Source organism: Chaetura pelagica, unplaced genomic scaffold (genome assembly GCF_000747805.2).
Source record: "Chaetura pelagica isolate M959 unplaced genomic scaffold, ChaPel_1.0 scaffold611, whole genome shotgun sequence".
Lineage (NCBI taxonomy): Eukaryota > Metazoa > Chordata > Aves > Apodiformes > Apodidae > Chaetura > Chaetura pelagica.
In genome coordinates this window covers 181,018-202,707 of record NW_009951968.1, presented here as the reverse complement: position 1 = coordinate 202,707, position 21,690 = coordinate 181,018, and the positions used below count along the sequence as shown (strand labels likewise).

The window sequence follows — 21,690 nt, the reverse complement described above, 5'->3', positions numbered from 1 at the left end:
CATGCAGGGTCCTGCAATACTGCTCAACTTTCACATCTGCTTGTTGTAGCAACCAGAAGAAATAATTGAGCCAAGAACATTGTTTGCTCCAGGGAAAATTATGCAACCAACAAAATCAACTTTAGCACAAACTATGCAGAAAACAAAGTCACAAGAAAGAAAAAATAAAAATCAATTCTGGATTCCTTTAGTGATGGTTTGACTACACATCATTAGCTCAAGGAAAGGCTAAGCTAATTGAATTAAAAAGAACCATCCAACAAATAAAATAATGTAAAAAATAAAAAGAATGCAGTAGAGAACAGTGACCAAGGCTGATTCAGCAAGGCACCTCCTTCCAGGGAGTGAGAGCAATGGCCCACACTGCAGCATGAACTCTCAGAATTTTCTTCTCCATGTTGTGTTTTAAAGAAGCTGTAATATACAGTAAGTGAAAAGGCAAGAAAAAAACCCCAAAAGTCATAAAAGGGAATTAAAAAAGATTCCCAGATGGCTCCACTTCCCAGATCACTTAAGTTAGCTGAATCCCCATAGAATCAACTGAAGATGAACTGCCTTTCAAGAAGAAAGATTTTGGAGAAAAGCATCTGCTTACATCATGCAAGAAGAAAAACCCCAGAAACATTTATGGAAAGAGAAGATGCCACCCAGGAAGCAACAGATCTGATTGTCAGTGTGTTTTTGTGCAGCAAACCAGAAAAAGCACACGTGGCAATGAAAAAGTCTCACAGCAAACGTGCAAACAGAAAGAGTAAGTAGATGGCACCAAGCCTGCTTCCAAAGGGAGCTGCTGCCAAGCACAGGGACCAGTGGAATCAAGTGACAAGCAGGGACTAGTAACACCACTGATGGGACTGGGAGGGGAAGTCCAATCTGGCACAGGGAGATTTTGCCTCACCAGCAGTCGGCCAGCACAAAATAAACCCAGAGAAGTGTTCAACAGTTTTGAACTGGCATGTCACTCTTATATTAGAGAAGCAATCCTATTGTCCAGCTGCTGTGGTTTGAGCCCACCACCAGGAGTCCTCAAACCAATCCAAATGCATTGGCAAATGATCACTCAAGTGAAGAAAAGCAGAATAAAACAAAACAACTGTAAGGACTCACACACGGAAGGAGATATCCTCACCTGGATCATGGGCTTGCATTCTGGTCTCCCCATCTCAAGCAAGATGAAGAAGAAACAGAAAGGGTCCAAAGAATGTGAACGTGAGTGATTAGAAACATGGAAAGACATTTGAGATGTTAATTAAGATTAGGGCTACAGAGAGGAAATACAAGAATTCCTGCAAATGCTATCTGCTAGAATACTGTAATATCAAAACAGAGATCTGAAACAGCCAGGGTAAAGTCTGACTAGATAGAAAATTTAGGTATTCAATTTATGACCAAAAACCCACTAAAAAAAAGAAAATCCTCACAAACCCTATTATACTGCAAAAGCTACTTAGTTACATTCTGTAGACAATCTGAAATTGCATTTTCAGCAAAAGGCAGATGTAACATGCTTCAACTACCCCAGCATAAGTAAAGAACATCACTTAGTGTTACAGTTTCAGTATGAGGTGAACACACACAGCCAAGGTTAATGACTTTGTCTCTGGCTTTTTTATTGTTCCAGAATTTCTTCTTTCATTTATCTGTTTGTACAGACACATCTGAGACATGTTCTGCTTCATTTCAACCAAAAATGTGTCATCTCCGATTACTACACTGTGAATTTGACTGTTTTAATGCACCTAAACCTTGAATTAGGTATCTCAAGGTATACAAAGCACAGAGTGACAGATTTCAAACTCACTAATTTCTCTCAAGCATTAAAACTTTCATAAGCTTAATAAAGATACACTTAAGGCTAACTTAAAAAAAAGAACAAAACCAAACCCAAAGCTGTTCGTGCTTAATTGCTGTGCACAATATTTTTCTTTTCTATTTGGCCTTCAGGTTTAGGGAATTTGTTTATTTTATAAACAGAAGCATCATTATGGAAAAAGGAAATTATTTTTAGCCCTTTAATTAAACAAAAAGCAACTTCTACCTCCAGATATAATGTAATTACACAGTTCAAAAGTGTTTCTGCCTTCTTCTTTTAAAGTAGACTGATCTCTTAATTATCTCCAAATAAAAGAAAATATATCATAGTCACAATAAACCACTCAAAGTCACACACTAAGTGGTGATCTACCTTCAGTGGACAGTTCTCAGCGGAATTCCTACCCACCTCTATACATACGTTCATACAAACTGGAGCCAGTTATTGCACTGACCAGTATCTTCTCCATCTAACCTAACTACATTATACATAATTTTACATCGCAATGAAAAGTGTTTCTTTTTCACTGAAGATTTTTACAGGATGCTGGAACACTGTAGGAAGGGAAAGGGAACCAGCATGAGGGAGCTGTTCCCCACAGCCACACCATGCTTTTTGACTTTGCAAAAACAACCAGTCATCTGACACTGAATCACCTCTCACTTCAAAAACAGCTCACTAGAGCACAACCCACTGATGTTCCTGTGATCTACCTGTGTGTTTGCAGCACACGGTTAGAAGTATTTTGTGTCAATACTGTGGTGTACTTCTACATGGAGAAGAGGTAAAAAATGACAAGTGTCAGTTCTGAACATACCACTGAGCTCCTGCCGGTTTGCGCGGGTACTGTCGAGCTGAGACCAAAGCTGCCGGATTTCTTCTTGTGACTGAGTCTTGAGCTCTTCATGCCTGACCTGAAGCTCCTCCAGCTGTACAAAACATTTTAAAACAATTTTGTTCTAAATGTTGGGTATTTTTATGCAACAGGCAGTTCTGTCAGGTGGAAACAGTAGGTGACAACCAGACTCTCAGCTCCTGACCCAGGGATAGTGAGATGCACTTACTGGTTAGACCCGCTCCTCTCCAAGAGAGGAGTTTATTCCTGATCCACATTTATCATCACTGGCAAAAATAAATGGAACACAGAAAGCAGAAAATCCAGCATATAAATACAGAGGAAGAACCAGCACCAAATGGCACTCAGGCAATTGCATTCAGAAAGATAACTTTATAAACTCCCAGAGTATTTACCTACTTTATGAGATACATTTTAGTTATTCAGTAAGATCCCTAAATACAAATAAGTTGCTCAATTACATGCAGATGATTCCATTTTTGTTATATTATATATAGGGCAATCAATCATTCAAAACACAAAGAAACCTATCTTACCTCCTTCTGAAGAGTCTGTTCTTTTCCTTGGCTCTTCTTAACATCTTCTAGGTGCTGGTTATGTTCAGTCTGCAGCTGTTCTTGTAATTGTGTAATGGCCAATTGGTGTTGCTTCTCCAGTTCTACACATTTTGCTAAAATTAAAAATGAGTTCTGTTATACCACTATCCTGGTTTCTGAATAACCTGTATAACTTGAGTGCAAGTAAAACAGAAAGCATGTCTCTGACTAGCACAATAGCTTACAGGAAATTGCAAAAAATACTTGAACAGTCAATTATTTGAAATTCAAACACTTTGCCACAGTGCTTCCTAGCTCTCTGCATCCCACAAGAGGGAACCAACAGCACTGCCAGAGGGATGAGATGTGCTCTCTGCATACATGAGGTCAAGGCATATCCTTGGAACAAGGAACCCAGCAGTTCTTCATTGCCTGCAAACACAGAATTTCTCCAATGACCACACCCTGCAGCAAGCAGAGAGATGAATGGGAAGGACTAGGAGAGCTCATGCCAAGTGTGCTCCACTTCAGCACTGGGCACTTTCTGAACCCCTGTGAACTTGCTGCTACCTCATGTGGTCAACAAATCTTGACTGTCCCAGAAAGAATCTGCAACCAAGTGACCACATCCCAGCCACAGTGAGCTGCACAGGGTGCACAGGCCTTGGCAAGTTGAAAAGGCATCATCCAGTGCCCTTAGCACTGCAGTTCCAGTTATCTGGAGAGTGTTACTCCCCATGCCTCCCACCTACAGACTGCCTAAGAGCCAGGCAACCTGATTGGCTCTCTCTTCTCACTCCATGGCACACAACATCCCACAGCTTCTTTCATGGCATCACTGACAGTAATTGTGCCAGTCAACCACTACCTCGTCAAATGTGTCAGATTTGAAAGAACTACACAAGCTACTTCTGTCTCCCACCTGCACCTCAGCAAAAGGCAAAGAGAGGTACCTGCCTAGGTACTCATCAAGATTTTATTCTTCAAGTTAGTGAAAACTCCAATTACAAAAGTCTCAAAAACATCACTTTCAGAACAGTATTTCAAAAAGTTTGTCCCATCAAGCTTTAAATATTCACAATCCAAACCTATTTCGTTGTTAGTAGAACCTTCCATGGATTCTATTGATATTAATTGGAATTTTTTATTAATTCAGTGATTGCCAAAGCTGGTTTCCAGCAGGCAGCAAAACAGCTCCTCCCTTTAATAGGTCCAAGGGAAAACACACTCCAGCTCATATTCCCTGGAATTCCAAAGGCAAGGCAGCTAACGAGGCTTTAAATAATTTATTTACAACCTCTTTTCTAGACAGTCTTTTGTCATCAGTCCAGTTTTCAAGTAAGAGTACATGGATATATCTTGTATTTGCCTTTTGCACAGGTTCAAAAAACACTTGGTTAGCTTTGCCATTGCTCAACACGGATAATTGCTTCCCAGACCATGGCACTTACTTTTAGACTGTTCATTCTCAAGAGAACGAAGCTCCAGCTCTGTTTTGACTTTTTCCAATTCCATTTCCAGAGTTTTCTGCAGTTCCACCATTTCAGTCTGGTGTTTTTCAGACAGCTCTTCAAGTGTGCTTGCCAAACGCATCTCAGACTCCAATTGCCAGTCTCTTTTAAGGCTCTAAGAAAGCAAAACATGCCTTCTTAAAGCAAATTTTACCTTTTTGGCCCCCATATTTCCTCCTCCATTTATCTGTCTTCTAAAATAAACATGTAGTAGACTGAAAGAAGTTTTACTTTTTCTTGTACGAAGAACTTAATTTGTACCTCTAATGCCTGGATATGTGTCTCTTCCATTTCCAATTCTATTTTCTTTCTCTGATCAACTGTGAAATAAAATACTAATTATTAATAAAGTTGCATAAAATGTTATAATTAAATTTTAAGTAGAAATATGGATGATTACCAGGTTGGGAATCAAATTCAAGGCTTGAGTGGGAAGGTATGCAGAAGTGCAAGATACCACATTCTGTCCAAGTCTCCTGTTATACTACACCCCAGGAATTCACTTTCATTTTAGAAAATAAGCATCTAGCAGTTACAACTGCAAATACAACCCTGAAGGTTAAGCTCAGTTTAATTAGCAAAGGAAAGTCTTCTTTCTACAGAGAGCATTACACTAAAAAAAAAACAACAACAAACACCCCACAACTCCCCAACACACCTTCCTGATGATATAAATTCAAATGCTCATCAGTTCGATGTTAGCATTTCACTGCACATCACTATTAAGTGTCTGAATCATCTCAGTCTCGAGAGACACAGCAAAAGAACAGCAAGCAGCAGAAGCAAGTAGGAAACCTCCTAAGGTTTCTTCTAAAAATGCTTAGGAAACAGAGTGCAAGGAAGATGCTGTTTCTGCTCAATTACAACAGACACCAACAGCTTCTTCCTCCCCAGATGCATTTCACTTCTTGTTCAGCACCTTTCCTGACCTGCAGGAACCTTGTAAAGGCCTAGTCCCCTTCTCACAGCTTCCATGGACTGTCACCTGAGCTTACAACCTTATTTCAAGTCTTTCAGTGAGAAATGAGAACTCAAGAGACTAAAATGGTGCCAGATACCCATCTAAGGATCCAGTAGAGGAAGAAATACCAGTTAGAAGACATTGCCCCATGCCTAGGTCAAGCCAGGTCACGCCCAGCCATTACCTCCCCTGATGTCTTTATACTAGTCCCTTAGGTAACACTACCTACAAGTCCCCAGCAGGTCTCCTGCTTCATCTAATCACTGATTCTCCTTCTCAGCCCCTAAATTCAAACACTCACAAGGCTGTTATGCTCATATTAAGCTACACTGCCAAAAGACATGTAAACAGCACTGATCTTAAGAACTTGATACAGATCTCCTGCTCCCAAATCCCACCCATCAGTTCATTCTATTACTGCTGATAACAAATGATTTCCTACTCTCAGGTCAAAAAGACACAGCTTTAAAATATTCTGTTTCTCTCAGTGAAGGAAAACTAAAGGAATGGTTCCAAAACATCTTTAGTGAATTCCTGCAGGCCTCACATTTCTCCAGAAATTCCTCAAAACTCTACCAGAGCACCATCAGTAGGCCTTGAGTACTATCAAGTATAGCTTTCCTCTTGCTGATATCAATATACAATCTTAGATCAAACACATCACAAAGGACACCTAGTTGCAGATTCTCACTGAGCTCTTCAGCTCCTTTCCAACTCTTCTATCCTCCTTTTGAAACCACTGAGAAGATAAACCAGGAAGCATTTCCATATCTTTTCAGACACACAACAGTAGTCAGTGTTGACTCAGGACAATAAAACACTTAAGAAATATAAGGGGTAAGAGCTCAACTCTTTGCACTTGCAATTTTTTAGAGGAGCTCTGTCTAATGCCTCCTGAAAGCAACTACCTCAATACATTGCTATTTTACAGAAGCAGCAGCAAAACACCCATATAGCTTAAGAAAAATTAAACTTAGGTCTGGACAGCTTCATTTTGGCATGTAAGTTGTGCAGCCTTGCACACGCCAGTCTAGCTGCTGTCCCTATCCAAGTGACCAGCTGTCACTCAAAAGGCCAACTCCATGACAGGACCTTGTGGAGGAAGAAAAGTATTGATGGGGTTGCAATTTCATTATAGCCCAGTTTTAATACCTAGTTCTTGTTGGTGTTTTGACTTCAGGTCTTCTTTTTCCTTCAGACTCTGCTCTTTCATCTTCTCTGCCTCCAGCTGATGGCGGCTTTGCAGAATGGCCACCTCCTGAGCACGCTTGTCGTTCAGCATCTCCCGCAGCTCCACCAGGGCAGTTTCCTTTTCTTTCCTCAGGTTTGACTGGGTAAGCTCCAGCTGGGAGGTGTGCATGTTGTTTAAGCTTAGACGTAAGGCTTCCAGTTCAAGGCTGTGCAGTGTCTGTAATGGAGAAGATAAAGGGTCTTTCATTCCCCTCTAATGAAATGTGTTTGCTTTCCTCATCACCAGTTTTACTTTCAATTGTTCCTTGTTTAGACTTATGTGGGGAAGAAAAGAACAGTTTCCCACATCAACCCACCTAAGTTTTGCCTTTCTGTATCTGAAGAGTGTTTCTTCATGGCAGGGATGGAACCCTGCAAATAAGCTGACTTTTGTCACAGGGAGATTTGCATCACATTTTAAGTGCAAAGTAAAAGGTGTTCCTCACCTCTTGACTTCATCTATCAAATACCTTCCATCTGTTCACTCCCTCACAATGTTACCAGAGCAAAGCTCACCCCAACCTTTCCCCATCTGTTAGAAATCTCCTCCTATTTGCTATTGGTTATAACTTGTTAAAAAGCAAAAAGTGTGAAGTGGCATTGGAAAAGTGGAAGCAAAATTCATCCTGTCTCATGGAAAAAAAAAAAAAAAGTAAGGCATATCCAACACTTAGAAATGGCAGCTAAAACAGATCAAACTTCAGTTCTTAAAAAAACGAAACAGTACACAAACATCTTCCAGTAAGACCTAATACTAGATACATTCTTTTCAATTCCACTTTGTATTTAGTGGAAGTGTTCAAAAACCCAGTAAATGTTTAGAGGAAAATGTCATGTTCACACGTTTAAGTTTAACATTAAAACATTCCCAGTTACAGTAGTGGGAAACCTTAAAAGTGGGAGGGCTTTAGTATATTTTTTAAATTTTAATGAATTTTAGTAATTTTTGTTAAATTTATTAGGATATGGAAAATGAAAAAGTGGGTGTTTGTTGTTTTTTTTAACAACCTACTCATTTAAGCACCCAGTTTTCTTCAGAATTAATGTTAATACACAATGACAGTGAGAATCCTGAAGAATGACTGTAGAAAGTATCTACTACCACCCACCAAGGGAATACTCTTAATTTTTCAGTCACAGCACTATATAAAGCAGCACCCATTGTATGCACAGAACTCAAGATCTTTTTTTTGCAACAGCTGGGTAAGACAGGTGAGCACTGTGGGGTTTTTTTCACCTGTGACTGGAGCTGTGCTTGCTCCAGCTCCACTCTGTGTGCGGCTGCCATTTGCTTCCGAAGTTCATCCAACAGGTGCTGCTGTTCTTTTTTTAGCTCAGCACAGACCTTCTCCATTTCCTCTTGGTGTCTAGTCACCAGTTCAGAGATTTCACGATCATGCTCTCGTTCGTGCACCTGCAGAGAAACAGCTTTCTTCAAAACATGGCTCGTTAGTCCCCAATAGACTTGAGCCAGAACTCTCCCCTCCTCCTGACCCCAAATCAAAGACACCACAGGAAAACAATAGATTTTTGCTTCTCTAAAACATTTATACTGCTTAAATGACAAACAACACAAACTGAGTTTATTTTTTCCAAAATAAACCCAATTACAGCCTTTACCTTTTTTATGAAAGCAATCTGTTCCTTTCTTTCTTCTTCCAACTTCTGCTGGTTTTCCACTTTATCTTTTATTTCAGCATTTAACTCTTCTATCTGCAAACAGGCATTCAGACATTTGCAATTACTACCTTAAGCGTTGCGAAATGCTAAGACTCCTGCCATTCACAGGGTTTCCTACCCTTTTCCTATGTGTCCAACTCACTTTAGTTAACTGGGCCAGGTGCTGAGTCTCCATTTTATCCATTTCCTCCTTGTAATGTTCCACCACCTCCTGCACAGCTTGTGCAGACCGAAGGGACTCCTGCAAGCGAGTCTCCAGCTCCCAACAGACTTGCTTCAAGTGGGCAATTTCTTCTGCCAACTGGCTTTTTTTCTCACTGTATTCAGTACTTTTTGCTTTTATTTCAGCATCAAGTTTCTGAATTTCCAGCTTGCTGAAGTTTAATCTGTCTTCATATCCTAGTCTTTCACACTCTTGTATTTCTTTGAGGTTTTTCACTTCAGCACTAAGTTCATGTATGTGCTTCTCAAGATCCCCAATGATGCCAGCGTTCTCTGCTAGTGCTTTCTCTGCTTTTACCAGATTCCCCTCCACGACAGATAATCTCTCTCCTAAGGCTGCTTTTTCCTTCAGTAACAGTGCTAGATTTTCTTCTTTATTATTGATTTCAGCTTTGAGCAACTCCTGTTCTTTTAGCAATGTCTCTTCAGATACAGTTTTCTGACCAAGCAGCTCTGCTATTGTCTGGTTTTTATCCCTCTGAGCATCAAGCTGGCTTTGCATTTGATCCCTCTGACTTTGCAAAGCAGCCAACTGACGGCCAAAGAGGGACTGTACTTCACTTGTCACGGAATCAGAAGCTGTTTTCTGCTCTTGAACCTCTTTCACTAATTGCTCCTGAGTTCGCAGCCGCACCATCAACATTTCTTTTTCATCCTGGAGGTCCTTCACCATTTCTTGCCAAGTAGAGGATTTTGACACTTGAGTTAAAGGCTCTACAGCACCATAAGGCTGGCCTCTATCCCCACCCTGCTGCTTCACTAGAAACAATATTTTGTTTTCAAGTTTTTTCTCCTTCTCTGTTTTTTGAAGAAGTTCTTTTTCACAATGGATCCGTGCCTTGCGCTCCTCATCCAGTTCTACATGCAGAGAAGACAGCTCAGCCATTACTTTTTCCCATTTTCCAACAGCTTCTTGGGTCTGGTGATAAGATTTCTTCAAGGCTGATTCCTTCTCATGGAGCTGCTCAGTTAGCTGCACACATCTCTCTAATAAACAAGCTGTCTCATCATCCTTTATGTCACTGTGATCACTTATTTTGTTTTGCTGCAGGGAGGTATCTGACAAAAATGAAACAAAGGCCTCTGCTCCCACCTCAGTCTCTTCAAAAGCCTCTTGAGCCAAACTGCTAGGACACATTTCCTCATCAAGGCCAAAGTTTAATGGAGGAGGTATAAAATCTCTGTTAGGTTCTTGAAGCAAACTACTGTCTAACCCATACCTACTGCATCTACCTTCTTCAATAGTATCACCTTCAGAAGTGCTGGACACACATGACTCTTCTGGTCCCTCCGTGGAGATGAGATACTTAGCCAATAAGCCTTCAGCACCACTGAGCCGCTCTAGTTCTGACAAGTGCTCGTCAGACAGGTTCTCTCCTTCACTACCCTCATTATTCTCTGCCATCTTTGAATTTCTAATTTCTTCTAATGGATCCCTGGAGAAGTCTGCTCCCAGGTCATGCTGGAACTCTAGTTCTTCATGAACCAGCTCAACTTCACCTTTCAATTGCTGCTCTTTATTCCACTTGATCTCAAGCTCTGTGCTCTGCAACTGCGACACTGCTGGTAAAATCTGGTTTTCTTTTAATTTCATTAGCTTTTTATTGGAGGCAATCTTCTCATCATGCTTTTGCCTTGCATCTATACTCTTTTCAGCCTCGTAAAATCGTTTCTCTTTTAATTTCTGAATGAAAGAGTTCAGTTTCTGAATCTCCTCCTTCAAGGACCGTTTTTCTTGTTTATATCGCTGGGCTTCCTTGACTTGCTCTTTTGCATCAGAGAGTTGAGACTTGAGACCATCAATTAAATCCCCATATTTAGTCTCAATTTCAGATTTTGCTCTCTGGAAGTCTTCCTGCTGGTTTTCAAGTTTCCTTCTTAAATTTTCTTTATCGATTTCAGATTGACTAAGACTATTATTTAAATCAATTATTATGCCATTCAACTTCTGAATGTGCTCTTCAGAATTCAGAGCACTGAGCTCTTTTTTTAACTGTTCAAGTCCATTCTTATATTTTAAAATAATTTCTTCTTCATATGCCTGCCTGGCTTCTGCAACCTCTCTTCTGTGGCACTTCTCCAGCTCAGCCCTCAGGTTCTCCAACCGTCTGCAAGTATCCTTTTCATGACTGGTTTTCAGTTCTTCAATATGTTGCTGTTCTTTCATTTTGGATCCAGCTATTTCATTCTTCAATTCAGTGATTTCTGAGTCCCGGAGAGAAAGGGTGTCTTGTAGGACAGACAAGCTTAATCTTTCCGATGTCAGTAGATCCTGAAGACTTTTAATATGTTGTTCTTTTTCTCCCATGCTTTTGCACAGCTGTTGCATTGTATCTTTCATATCCTCTTCCATTTGCAAAAGAAGATTTTCTTTATCTTTGGCATTCTTAAAAATAAAATATTATCATATGAAATATGCCACTGAAATATGATGTGTTTTAATCTCCTTAAGCCTCATATTTTTCATGTATCTTCTCAAATAATATTTACTGTTCAGTGCTGGGTGTATCATTGGGCTAGGCAACAGGATTTTTAAGCACATATTTGAGAGTGGAAAGTACTACTGAAACACTCTTCAAGCGTGGCAACAATTAGGAACTGTTCAAGCAATAACAAATGTCACTGACTCCAAAGAGAAAGAAAATAGCAGACATATCAAATTTTGGGTATTTTAAACAAACATAAAAATCACAGGAATCACAGCTACACACACCTCTCCATCTCACACCCAGTTGCACAGAGAAAACACTTCCCACAAGCAGGACTTGGGCAACAGAACAACCAAGTCAAACTTCAACTCATCTGACTCACTTAAAAGTTGAAGGCTTCTACCTTTGGCATTGCTGGTTATATGCTTCAAAGAAATCAGCCCTTTTAAGCTATTCCTTTACTAGATGTTAGTAATAAAAATCCCTATAAATTTGTTTCTAAAGGAAAAGACTTTTTTCATTATGACCCCTTGACAGCAGGGAGAGTTATCATCAAATCTGAAATACGTATTATATAAAATAAGTATCTGCTATGTGCTTCTGAGTTTCTTCATTCATAATGCTTGTTTCTGAAATGATGACATCAAAATATTCCCACCCAAGCTTTTAACTTTGTTTTATATTTGAAACTAACATGTTTAGATACAGTTCACTTTGACTATCACCTAGGAATCTAAATCGACAGTTGTTCATAAACAACTGTATTGTTACATGACCACACAGCATAGCAAGCAACCTTCACCCCACTGCAAGGCTCTGTCAGTTATGTTTCCACTTGTCTCAGTTCAACAAACACCAGAGGGACTTGCATCTGCTGGAAACTTATTAATGTTTTACAAGAGTAGAGTGACAGAGTCTTTAGCAGAACTTTCATCTGCAGCAGAAACGGATGGAATAATTACAATAAATAAGCAAATTTCAAAGAGCCAGAATCATGGAATGGTTTGGATTGGAAGGGACCTTCAGGACCATCAAGTTCCGACCCCCTCACCATGGGCAGGGACACCTCCCACCAGCCCAGGTTGCTCCAAGCCCCATCCTACCTGCCCTTCAACACTGCCAGGGATGGGGCAGCCACAGCTTCTCTGGGCAACCTGGGCCTGTGTCTCACCACCCTCTCAAGAAAAAATTTCCTCCTAGTGTCTAACCTAAATCTCCCCTCTTTCAACTTGAAATCATTCCCCTTCATCTTGTCCTTCCCTGCCCTTGTCCAAAGTCCCATCCATCTTTCCTTGAACCCTTTCAGGCACTGGAAGGTGCTCTAAGGTCTCCCTGGAACCTTCTCTTCTCCAGGCTGAACACCCCAACTCTCCTAGCCTGTCTCCAGAGCAGAGCTGCTCCAGCCCCCTGATCATCTCCATGGCCTCCTCTGGACTTGTTGCAACAGAACTGAATCCTTATTTCATACTAAAAAATCTTAAACTGAGCAGCTGTTGTGCCTAAACTGAATGTCACCACCTTTCAGAATAATAGATTTTTAGTTCCATACTGAAGTGTGGTTTTATTCCTGAAGCATCAATGTTACCTCATGCACAAATTAAATGTTTATTGCAGGCTCTTCCTCCAAGCCTTCCTTGGCTTACAGAACCACAAAAAAACCCTAAAAGCTTAGAACTTTTATAATTATAAGGGCACCTTAAACAGGTTTTACCTTTTGAGAAGTCTCAAGCTGCAGTTCCAGGTCATGAGCTTTCTGACGCAGCATCTCCAAATGTGTATTTTGCTCTTCCAGACGGTTTTGAAACAAGGACATCTGCTGCTGAGCTTCTAATACTTCATTTTTCTCAGAGTTTTTATTCCTCAGCATCTCATTAACCTGAACAAACAAGGGTATTTAGTCAGAAGAAAGCTTGTATCAGAGTAACTCAGACATAAGAGTCACTCTGCATAAAATATAATGTATTCTTTTACTGTATATTTACCCTCAGTCTTTCATTCTCAATGAATAACAATCTCCCTAAAAAGTCAGGCAACATTGGTCATGTTTTAGATACTATTACTCACTGTAAAGATTAAACGTTAGATAATTCAACTCTATGAAGCCCCTACAACAAAGCAGGACTTCCAATGGAATGGACATACTGGTGGTAGTCTTAGCAGTGCTGGGTTAATGGTTGGACTTGATCTTAAACGACTTTTCCAACCAAAAAGATTCTATGATCCTATGATTCTGCTAAGAGGATAATGAACAAAACCAGTCTTTGAAAACGATTTACAGCTCAATACCACTACAGTATTTTTCTCTCCATCTCCCTCCAAATGAAAACATTTCCCCCTATGGGGGTAAAATAAAACATGGTTTATTCATTTTTAAAACCTTTTCCTAAAGACTTTGCTAAAACTAAGAAGATAACATTTAAGAAAGGATTAGTAATTTATTATCTACATTGCCATGCTTCCACAAAGAATTTACATCATATTCCTAGTCTTGTTTAGAACTTGCCCAAAGTGCTATTTAGAGGCTTTATTGTTTCTTACAATGCCTTTTGGAACAAATCCCAAGAATCATCCCTCAAGTAATTGTCACCGTTACCCCATATTTTGTCAACACTAGTCAGAATTGTACACAGAAAAGAGTATTTTTTCTTCTTTTCCCAATTTAGAATTTCATTTAGCACAGGATTCATTTTCCAGGGAATGAGCGACTCCTTCAAGATAACCCCCAGACTTCAGTGAGCCTCAGGTGTTTGGGTTTTTTAATTTTTTCAATTCCTATCCAGACATTCAAGACATTTATTCCCTCCCAGCCCAATGCCAACCTTGCAAACCTGCAATGGTAAATAAACAAATATTACAGTTTGGTACATGCTACAAGGCTCCCAAGACAACGAATATACAGGTGTTCAGAAAGAACACCCAATAGAACACTGAGCATGACCATAAAATAATAAGGTATTAAAAAAAATATCAAGTAAAGGAATGGCCACAGTATGTTTTACTGTCCAGGAATTGGATGCGTGATCAACTCGTTGCTCTGAAGCAGGCTCCTGTGTGTCACAGGGGCTGCTTCAACCACTTTCAGATTATTTTAAACCTCCTTCTTCCAGCCAAGTCACATTCTCTCAGTGTAGCATGTTTCTGTGTAACAGCTGAGCTGTTGGAGTTGCCCATGCACACATTCTGAGCTTTCCTTGGCAAAGGCAAGGAGAGCTGATCACATGTGAGCCCCTATCATTACAGTGATTGGTGTGTACAGATGCCAAACCACTAACCAGATTGGGTAAAATTCCCTAAAAAGGGCTAAATTAACAGACAAAAAAGTGGAATTACCTCCAAAGGTTACAAAAGCAAGTGCAAAATATAAGGATGTCTCCAGGATTTCTCCCTACCAACCAGAGAAAACTCAGCCTCTCCCTGAAATAATTTTGCCTGTGCATTGCAACCAGAACTACGAAGATCTATATGATAAGCTCAAGACATTTTTACATTCATATTCCAAACCTGTTCCTATTCCCTTTGTAAGGAAGCAAAAATGGGAGGAGATGCACACCTGATGTAACTGAAGCTGTAAATCCTGGATCTGACCAGCTGCACACACAGCCTCCTCCTGGAGGTCATCCCAATCCTTCTTCGCCTCTTGAAGGCAGCTTGTTAGTTTCCTGATGACTTCATTCTGCTCTTGAACAGTAGCTTCCTATGTGAATCACAAGAAGGGCAAAATATTCTTCACACATTAGGAAGTTTCCTCAAAGGAAAGCTGTTAGAGTCTTTAAAAGAACAAACTTGCACCAAAGGACCAGAAATGTTTGTGTCTGAACATGATGGCAGGCATGATGAAAGAGGAGTCTTACACTGACTGCAGAAAGTGGCTTTTTAAACCAACAATAGGATACCAGGAGTTAAATCAATACTCCAACATGTTGTAACTCTTGTAAAAATAATCAAGTTTTCTATAGGATATAATGAATATTTAGTACTCACTAAATTTGTTCCTGTCAGCTCTGCTTTCCAGCTATCTGAGAGAAAGCTCATAAGATACAATTATATTTCTGTTAACCACATTAACTTTTACAACTTATTTCTCACTGACAGGAAAGGTCTTTTTTTCCCCAGTCCAAGAAGGAGAAAAACAGCATGGAAAGAGAGAAGTAACTATTCTTCAGAAGGACCTGATAATTTTCCTTTACAGAGAAATGCTAGAGCAAGGGAACTCAAAATAGCACAAGTCCCATGTTTTTACATTGAGCCCCTAACTCAATGTATGATTAACTTGCCTTGGTGGTTCTTGCAGGTTCTCTAAAGGCCTATTCCTCAATATAATAAGAAAAATTATCAATAAAAACTAGTATATATCCAACTATTTCTCAACAGAATAACTGAACTATGCATTTCATAAAAACTCTATAAATAGAAACACTTCAAGTTTAATTTTACTCTCACTTGATTCCAGCAATATGAAGTCCTAGACACTAGTAAATGGAAAACCTCAGAACTGCTTTTCATAGCACATATTAGCAAGGTAAAGTACTTTTCAATAAAAACCAACACTTGAGTTTTACCTCCTAAATATTTTTAGGATTAAAGTAGTATTGTCCCCATTAGCCAACTCTGCAGAACACACCTTAAGTTTCATAGAGTCACTGTGCTGTGTAAGTTGCTGCTGTAGCTGCTCCATCTGTGCAGTGAGTCTTCTGAGTGCTTCCTCTTTCTCCAGAAGTCTGTTCTCTAACTCAGCTACCCTTGCCTGACACATCTTGGCATCAAGCTCACTGCATTCTGCAGCAGAATGTATTCTAACTTTCTTCAGAAAAGAAACAAAAATATATTTATTCAACAAAATAATGTATCATTCCTACTTTGTGATTATTCTGAATATGAATTCAAGCTACAAATCCAGGCAAATTCTACTTTAAAAGTAACTCAACACTAGGAATTTGCATTTAATAGAAGCATAATATATTAAGTCCTTAATTCTCAAAAGTTTCAGATAAAAATTTTCCCTAGGTAACAATTTTCATATAATACTTTAAGGCACTATGGTAAGTTAGGGAGAAGAACCTTGTGATTCTATAGCACCCAACTGTGGCAAAGTGCCAGTCTGACACGTGTTGGAATTTAAAACACGTTCCAGCTTACAAGTGGGCAGGGGTGGCATACTACCAAAATTAAACAAAGATTTTTCCATACATCTGTGGTGACTGGAGAACAGTCCATCCACAGGAAAAAGAACACTGTAACATTCTTGATTTAACATTAAACTCAAGTGCAAACAGCTATTGCAAATAAGTATTCAACACACTCTGAGTTTCTATGTCCATTAGCAGCAAAACACAAATACAAGTACAAAGGGAGAACCTGCTCCAATGAACCCTGTGGTTTCCACTATCATGTATTTTATTTTAAATACTTTCTGGTTTTAGTGTATGAAACAATTAAAGAACTAACCTACTTTTCAATTAAAAACATCATTCAAATTTCACTGGGCAAGGTTCATGATTTCACTGAAAGTACTTCTCTAAGCAACCAATTTCACAAGTACACACAGATAAATATCTGTTTTGGACTGTAAAACAGTGAGATGACACCACTTTTATCACATTTTTTAACAAATCTCAAGAACTACTCATTTTAGTAACTAATTATACCCTTCTTGCACATATAGCCCATCATCTTCACTAATGATATATTCCATTTCACTTACTTCAGCCAGAGGCTCATTCTGTACATCCCAGCTGGACAAGGCAGCACTCTCCTGGTAAGTAACCAAATAAAACAAACACTACATTGTGGCTATTTCAAAGGTATGTAAGGAAAAGCTGAATTATTTTGTAAGCACCTTAAGCACATGAGCCAGGAATGCTCATGTTGTGCAACTGAGATTGACTTGATGCTAAACTCAGCTAAGCTTGACCATCCATGGCCAAATGAATGAAATAAATGCAATAAATAAAACCATTCAGACAATTACAAATTTTCTCACCTCATGCAGTTTAATATCTTGACAGATATTGGCCTCTCACTAAATTCACAAGACAAAGATGACTGCAGCACTACCTACAAAAGGCAGCCTATAAATCTCCCCATATATTGAAGCTGCATAAAGTGGTTTCTAGTGGCTACTGGTGCCCTCTCCATGTAACCTAGAAAGCAATTCCATTTGCTTCACAAACCAACGATTTTCACAGAAGCTGCTTCGGAGTACCAAGTGATTTTTGTTTGTTAACTGAAATTTACGTGTATACAATAAGGATCCTGCTGATGATGGTATGGCTAAGTGACAAAACACTGCATGTTTTTTTTCTTAGTGCAGACAGCACGAAGACACAGACTCATAAAAGCCTTTGCAATGCTAACATCACCTTCAGGATATCCTGAATACACCAGGGATACCCTCACAACAGAAAAGAGGATAATATACGCAGATTATATCCACCGTTCTTTCAGGCTGGCAAAGACACTGGCTTGATGCTATTCTTCAGTGTTGTGAAAACACATCAACAGCTGGAGAGATGCTTTTTATGCAGGCACCAACTCTCCAAAACTCACGAATCTCTGCATAAACAACACACCAAAATGCACTGGGAAACTGCTTCCTAAACACAACTCCCAGACTAAGACAGATATATTTTGTCACAGCCACAGAGTTGCCTTGTAGCTTCTGAGGCTTGTGAAAGCATTAGCCAACCAATTCTGAAGCAAATTGGATTCCTATTAAAAAAAACCAACCCTGTTCAAAACTACCTTTTGCTTATTTTTAATATGAGAAAAAAGAGAGAGAAAGAAAGCATGACTGCTTAATCCACAGCTGATATAAAAGTCTTGCTCATGTGCTGAAGCAAGAAAGCAACTGCTTAATTCAGGCAGAGCAGTACATCTATTAGCAGATGTCTGTTAACTTGAAGCTGTATCAGAAGCTATGTTTCTCTGTGTACTGACATGACTAGAGGGCTATCTCTAGGTCATCAGTACAAACATGCTGACAGAGATCAGGCACAAGCTGAGTCACATTTTAAACAAATTTGTCAGAGAATGTAGTATCTCTGCTGGCTTTACAATGGCTACCAAGAGCATGCTGGAACAAAGCACAGGTTTTCAGAAAACATTAAACATATTTGAGCCAGCAAAGTGATATAAAACCAAATTAATAGTGTGCATTATAAAGTCCTGTCAGTTTTGTTCATGCCTCTCAGTCTGGATTTGCCATTTGATGGAGTCACAGCCAGACAACCAGAAGCCTGCCCAAAGAGAAGTCCATGGCAGTGACAGACCTCAACTAGCAGACTAACTGCAGACACCTCCTTGACCACACCAGCTGCCCACTTCACTCCATATAATGGAGATGTTTGGTTGAGGTTTGATTAGGAAAAACCCTCCAGTTTTGTTCAGTTATTTACACACCTTTGCAAAAGAATTACAAGTGACACTACTTCAGTACACTTCTCATTGGCAGCTTGTTGACAGTGCCAGAACCGATACCCAATGAATCACCTGGAATACTCGTTATCTGCAGACAGAGTGAGAAACACTCCGGAAATACTAAGATTTACCTCCATCTCCGTTGCTGTCTCCAGTAGGGTGGCATCTTCAGCCTTACTCTCTACACCTTGACCAACATCTTGGGCCGCTGGTGCGTGCTCTTCCTGCGGAAGGTCATGCGTGTGGACAGACGAGCCCTTCCTCTTCGCCGTCTTTTTCTGCGACTGCGAGAGGTCACTTTTGGCTTTTCGTTGTCTGAAGTGAGCAAACTGTGCAGGAAAGATTGGAAGAGGCAGAGGGAGAGGTAAGTGAGAAAAAGGTAGCACAGTATTAACACGGTCATGGGTGACGAAGGTCCTGTCTTGATAAAATATGTACATCTGCAGAAAAACTGCTTGATCCTCCTACTTCCTGCACATTCAGAACATGCTGGATAACTGTGCCACTCAGCAAGAAACCTCACCCCAGTACTAAAGTCTCATTTCAAGGCAAGAATCAGATTTTACTCAGTGAAACTTTGTGTGTCAATGACAATCCAGAATTACAGCAAGACAGATTAGTTAAGGAATGGGTTATTAATATGCTAAAATAATTAGTGAAAAATAATAATTGAACAATTTTCCTGCAAGAACAGAAAAAAACCCAAACAAAACTATCACTCCCTAGAAATGTATCTAAACAGATCTTGGCCAGCATAAGCTTTTAAGATTAAAATTAACGGAAGTGAATCCTCATGCTCCCTCCCTGCCACCCCCTTTAGAAAATATAGCAAAACTTCCTAGCCAGAAAGCAGCCTACAGGACATAAATAGAAAATCAATTAAGCCAGGTCATTTTAATTTCTTTTGTTGGAGAATCAGATGCTCTACTTTATCAGAGCATCACAGCTCTATGAAGCACCAGGGACTTGCAAAGAATGTCACTGACAGAATGTATTACCCAAGTTTCCTTAGCACCTTAAACAGCTTACAAAGGATTATTGTATTTTCAACTCTAGTATTGCATTTAGGCAGCATTTCCAAGTAACATCACCCTCACAGCATAAATGCAGGCATCCTCTCATAAGGAAAAAGCCTTCTCCACAGTTACAACCACAGGTTATCAAGTGCACTGTTAACATACCCTTGAGATGAGATAAAACAGTCAAACGATGACAGGATGTAAACATAATTGTCAAGTTCTACCTGCAATATTTATGAGAATCCACTGCTTGTCAGCTTGTTTTTCCTGTAAAACAGTCACCTTAGAGAAAAATCTTGTTTCTTTCTCTTCATTCAACTTGTGAAATGGATGTAGTTCATTCTTTTCTCCATTACACTGGTACCACTATAGTAATTTCTACCTAGCAGCTTAGCTACTGAACAGATCCACAGTGACATCTGCTACCCTGAGCAGCTGGTTTAAAAGGTATGTTTCCAGAAAGACACCAGTTTCTTATCAGCAGGTAATATGTTTTTATACAAATAGCTTATATTTAAGATTATGTTCTCTAGCTATTAATACCAAATGCAGATCAAGCCAAGATTGCCAATTGCTGTGTTGTCTTTGATAACTAAAATAAAGAGACCAGTAAATAAAGCTGCAGTGAGAGACAAATGCTATTATCTGAGATCAGGTTTTAAAAGCAGCACTTACTGATAGTAATATATGTAAAAAAAAATAAAATAAAAGCTACTGCACTAATTAACCTGATAACATGGGGAAAAGGAACAGCAGGAAGCCTACAGAAAAAAATTGAGAGTACACGAAGCTGCTGAAGCAGGAAAAAAGTAAAACAGGAGTAAAACAATCAGCAAAGATGTGAAATGAAAAAGCGAAGAGAGTGGGCATCATAGAGAGCAGTTAATGAGTTCATTAAGGGAGACCAAGTATTTGACAAGAAAACATCAAAAGTTGGCCTGACTGAACATCGAAACGAGTGTGAATTTTTAAATGCAAAGCTCAGAAAAACAAAACTTATTTTTGCCCCATTAATATTCATTAAACATAGGAAATTACAATACATATCAGGCAAAAATATGTATCATCCAACTCCTCCAAAATTTTACAGAACTACTGGACTTATGATCTGTCAAAGTGTCCAGGATTAAACACTCTACAGATTTATGGAATCACTGGATGGGGAAAAGTGCTAGCTGGGGTAGTATCAGGTTTCAAAAGCCTCTAATTAGCTACAAGAATGTAAGTGTCCTTTTAAGAGTATCATAAGATACATAGACAGACATGTAACATGAAGCAGTGTGAGTGCATATGAAGAAGGCACAAAACTCTGATTCTCCCCCAAGCCAGTGATGTCCCATTGAGGGCCCAATTCTCAGTTTGCATTCTAGCAGCACGTGCAAAGGCAAAAGCTCCACTTTTAGCTGAGACATGGAATGCCACAGGAACACCAACAGGACTATCCAGCTCAGCATACAAAGCAGCTATCCACACAGAAGAACACATGGGCTTTCTGCAGGCACCAATATACTGCAACTTCATTTCACCAGGTGCAGCCAGTTACAAGTGACATCCCCAAGGCACCTCCAGATCAGCAGGGCCAGCACCACGTGAGCACTGCAGAACAACAAGCCTGCCACATGTTGGTTGTGTGGTCCCCATATCACCTCATCCTCAATTAACTGCTGTGCTGACACCTTTGCACTACATCACTGCAACCCAACTGGCACCAGTAGCATGAGCCAGCAGACAGGACACACAGGACAGCACACACAGCACTGTTCAGCCCTGCCCAGCCTTCCTCTCAAGTCATTTGCTCCTTGACTTACTACTTTACGTGCTGCAGAAAATAGGACCAATCACAGAATCATTAAGATTGGAAAAGACCTCTAAGGTCATCAAATCCAGCTGTCAACCTAACACCACCATGCCAACTAAACCATATCCCAAAAGTGCCACATCCACATCTGTTTTCAGCACCTCCAGGGCTGGTGACTCCACCACTTCCCAGGGCAGCCTGTTCCAGTGCTTGAACACT

General features: G+C 39.8%; 1 protein-coding gene across 1 annotated transcript in view; it reads right to left on the bottom strand.

The window, feature by feature from the left end:
- PCNT (pericentrin) overlaps positions 1-21,690 on the bottom strand; it is a 100,925-nt gene that overhangs the window by 65,650 nt on the left and 13,585 nt on the right. Inside the window, exons 2-14 of the mRNA XM_010001110.1 lie at positions 18,786-18,983; positions 15,860-16,039; positions 14,789-14,932; positions 12,950-13,114; positions 8,706-11,195; positions 8,528-8,620; positions 8,145-8,321; positions 6,830-7,085; positions 4,978-5,036; positions 4,657-4,831; positions 3,206-3,339; positions 2,631-2,742; positions 1,130-1,162 (exon numbers count right to left, since the gene is read on the bottom strand). Coding sequence (XP_009999412.1) covers positions 1,130-1,162; positions 2,631-2,742; positions 3,206-3,339; positions 4,657-4,831; positions 4,978-5,036; positions 6,830-7,085; positions 8,145-8,321; positions 8,528-8,620; positions 8,706-11,195; positions 12,950-13,114; positions 14,789-14,932; positions 15,860-16,039; positions 18,786-18,983 — 4,216 coding nt within the window. The remainder of the gene's footprint in view (positions 1-1,129; positions 1,163-2,630; positions 2,743-3,205; positions 3,340-4,656; positions 4,832-4,977; positions 5,037-6,829; positions 7,086-8,144; positions 8,322-8,527; positions 8,621-8,705; positions 11,196-12,949; positions 13,115-14,788; positions 14,933-15,859; positions 16,040-18,785; positions 18,984-21,690) is intronic.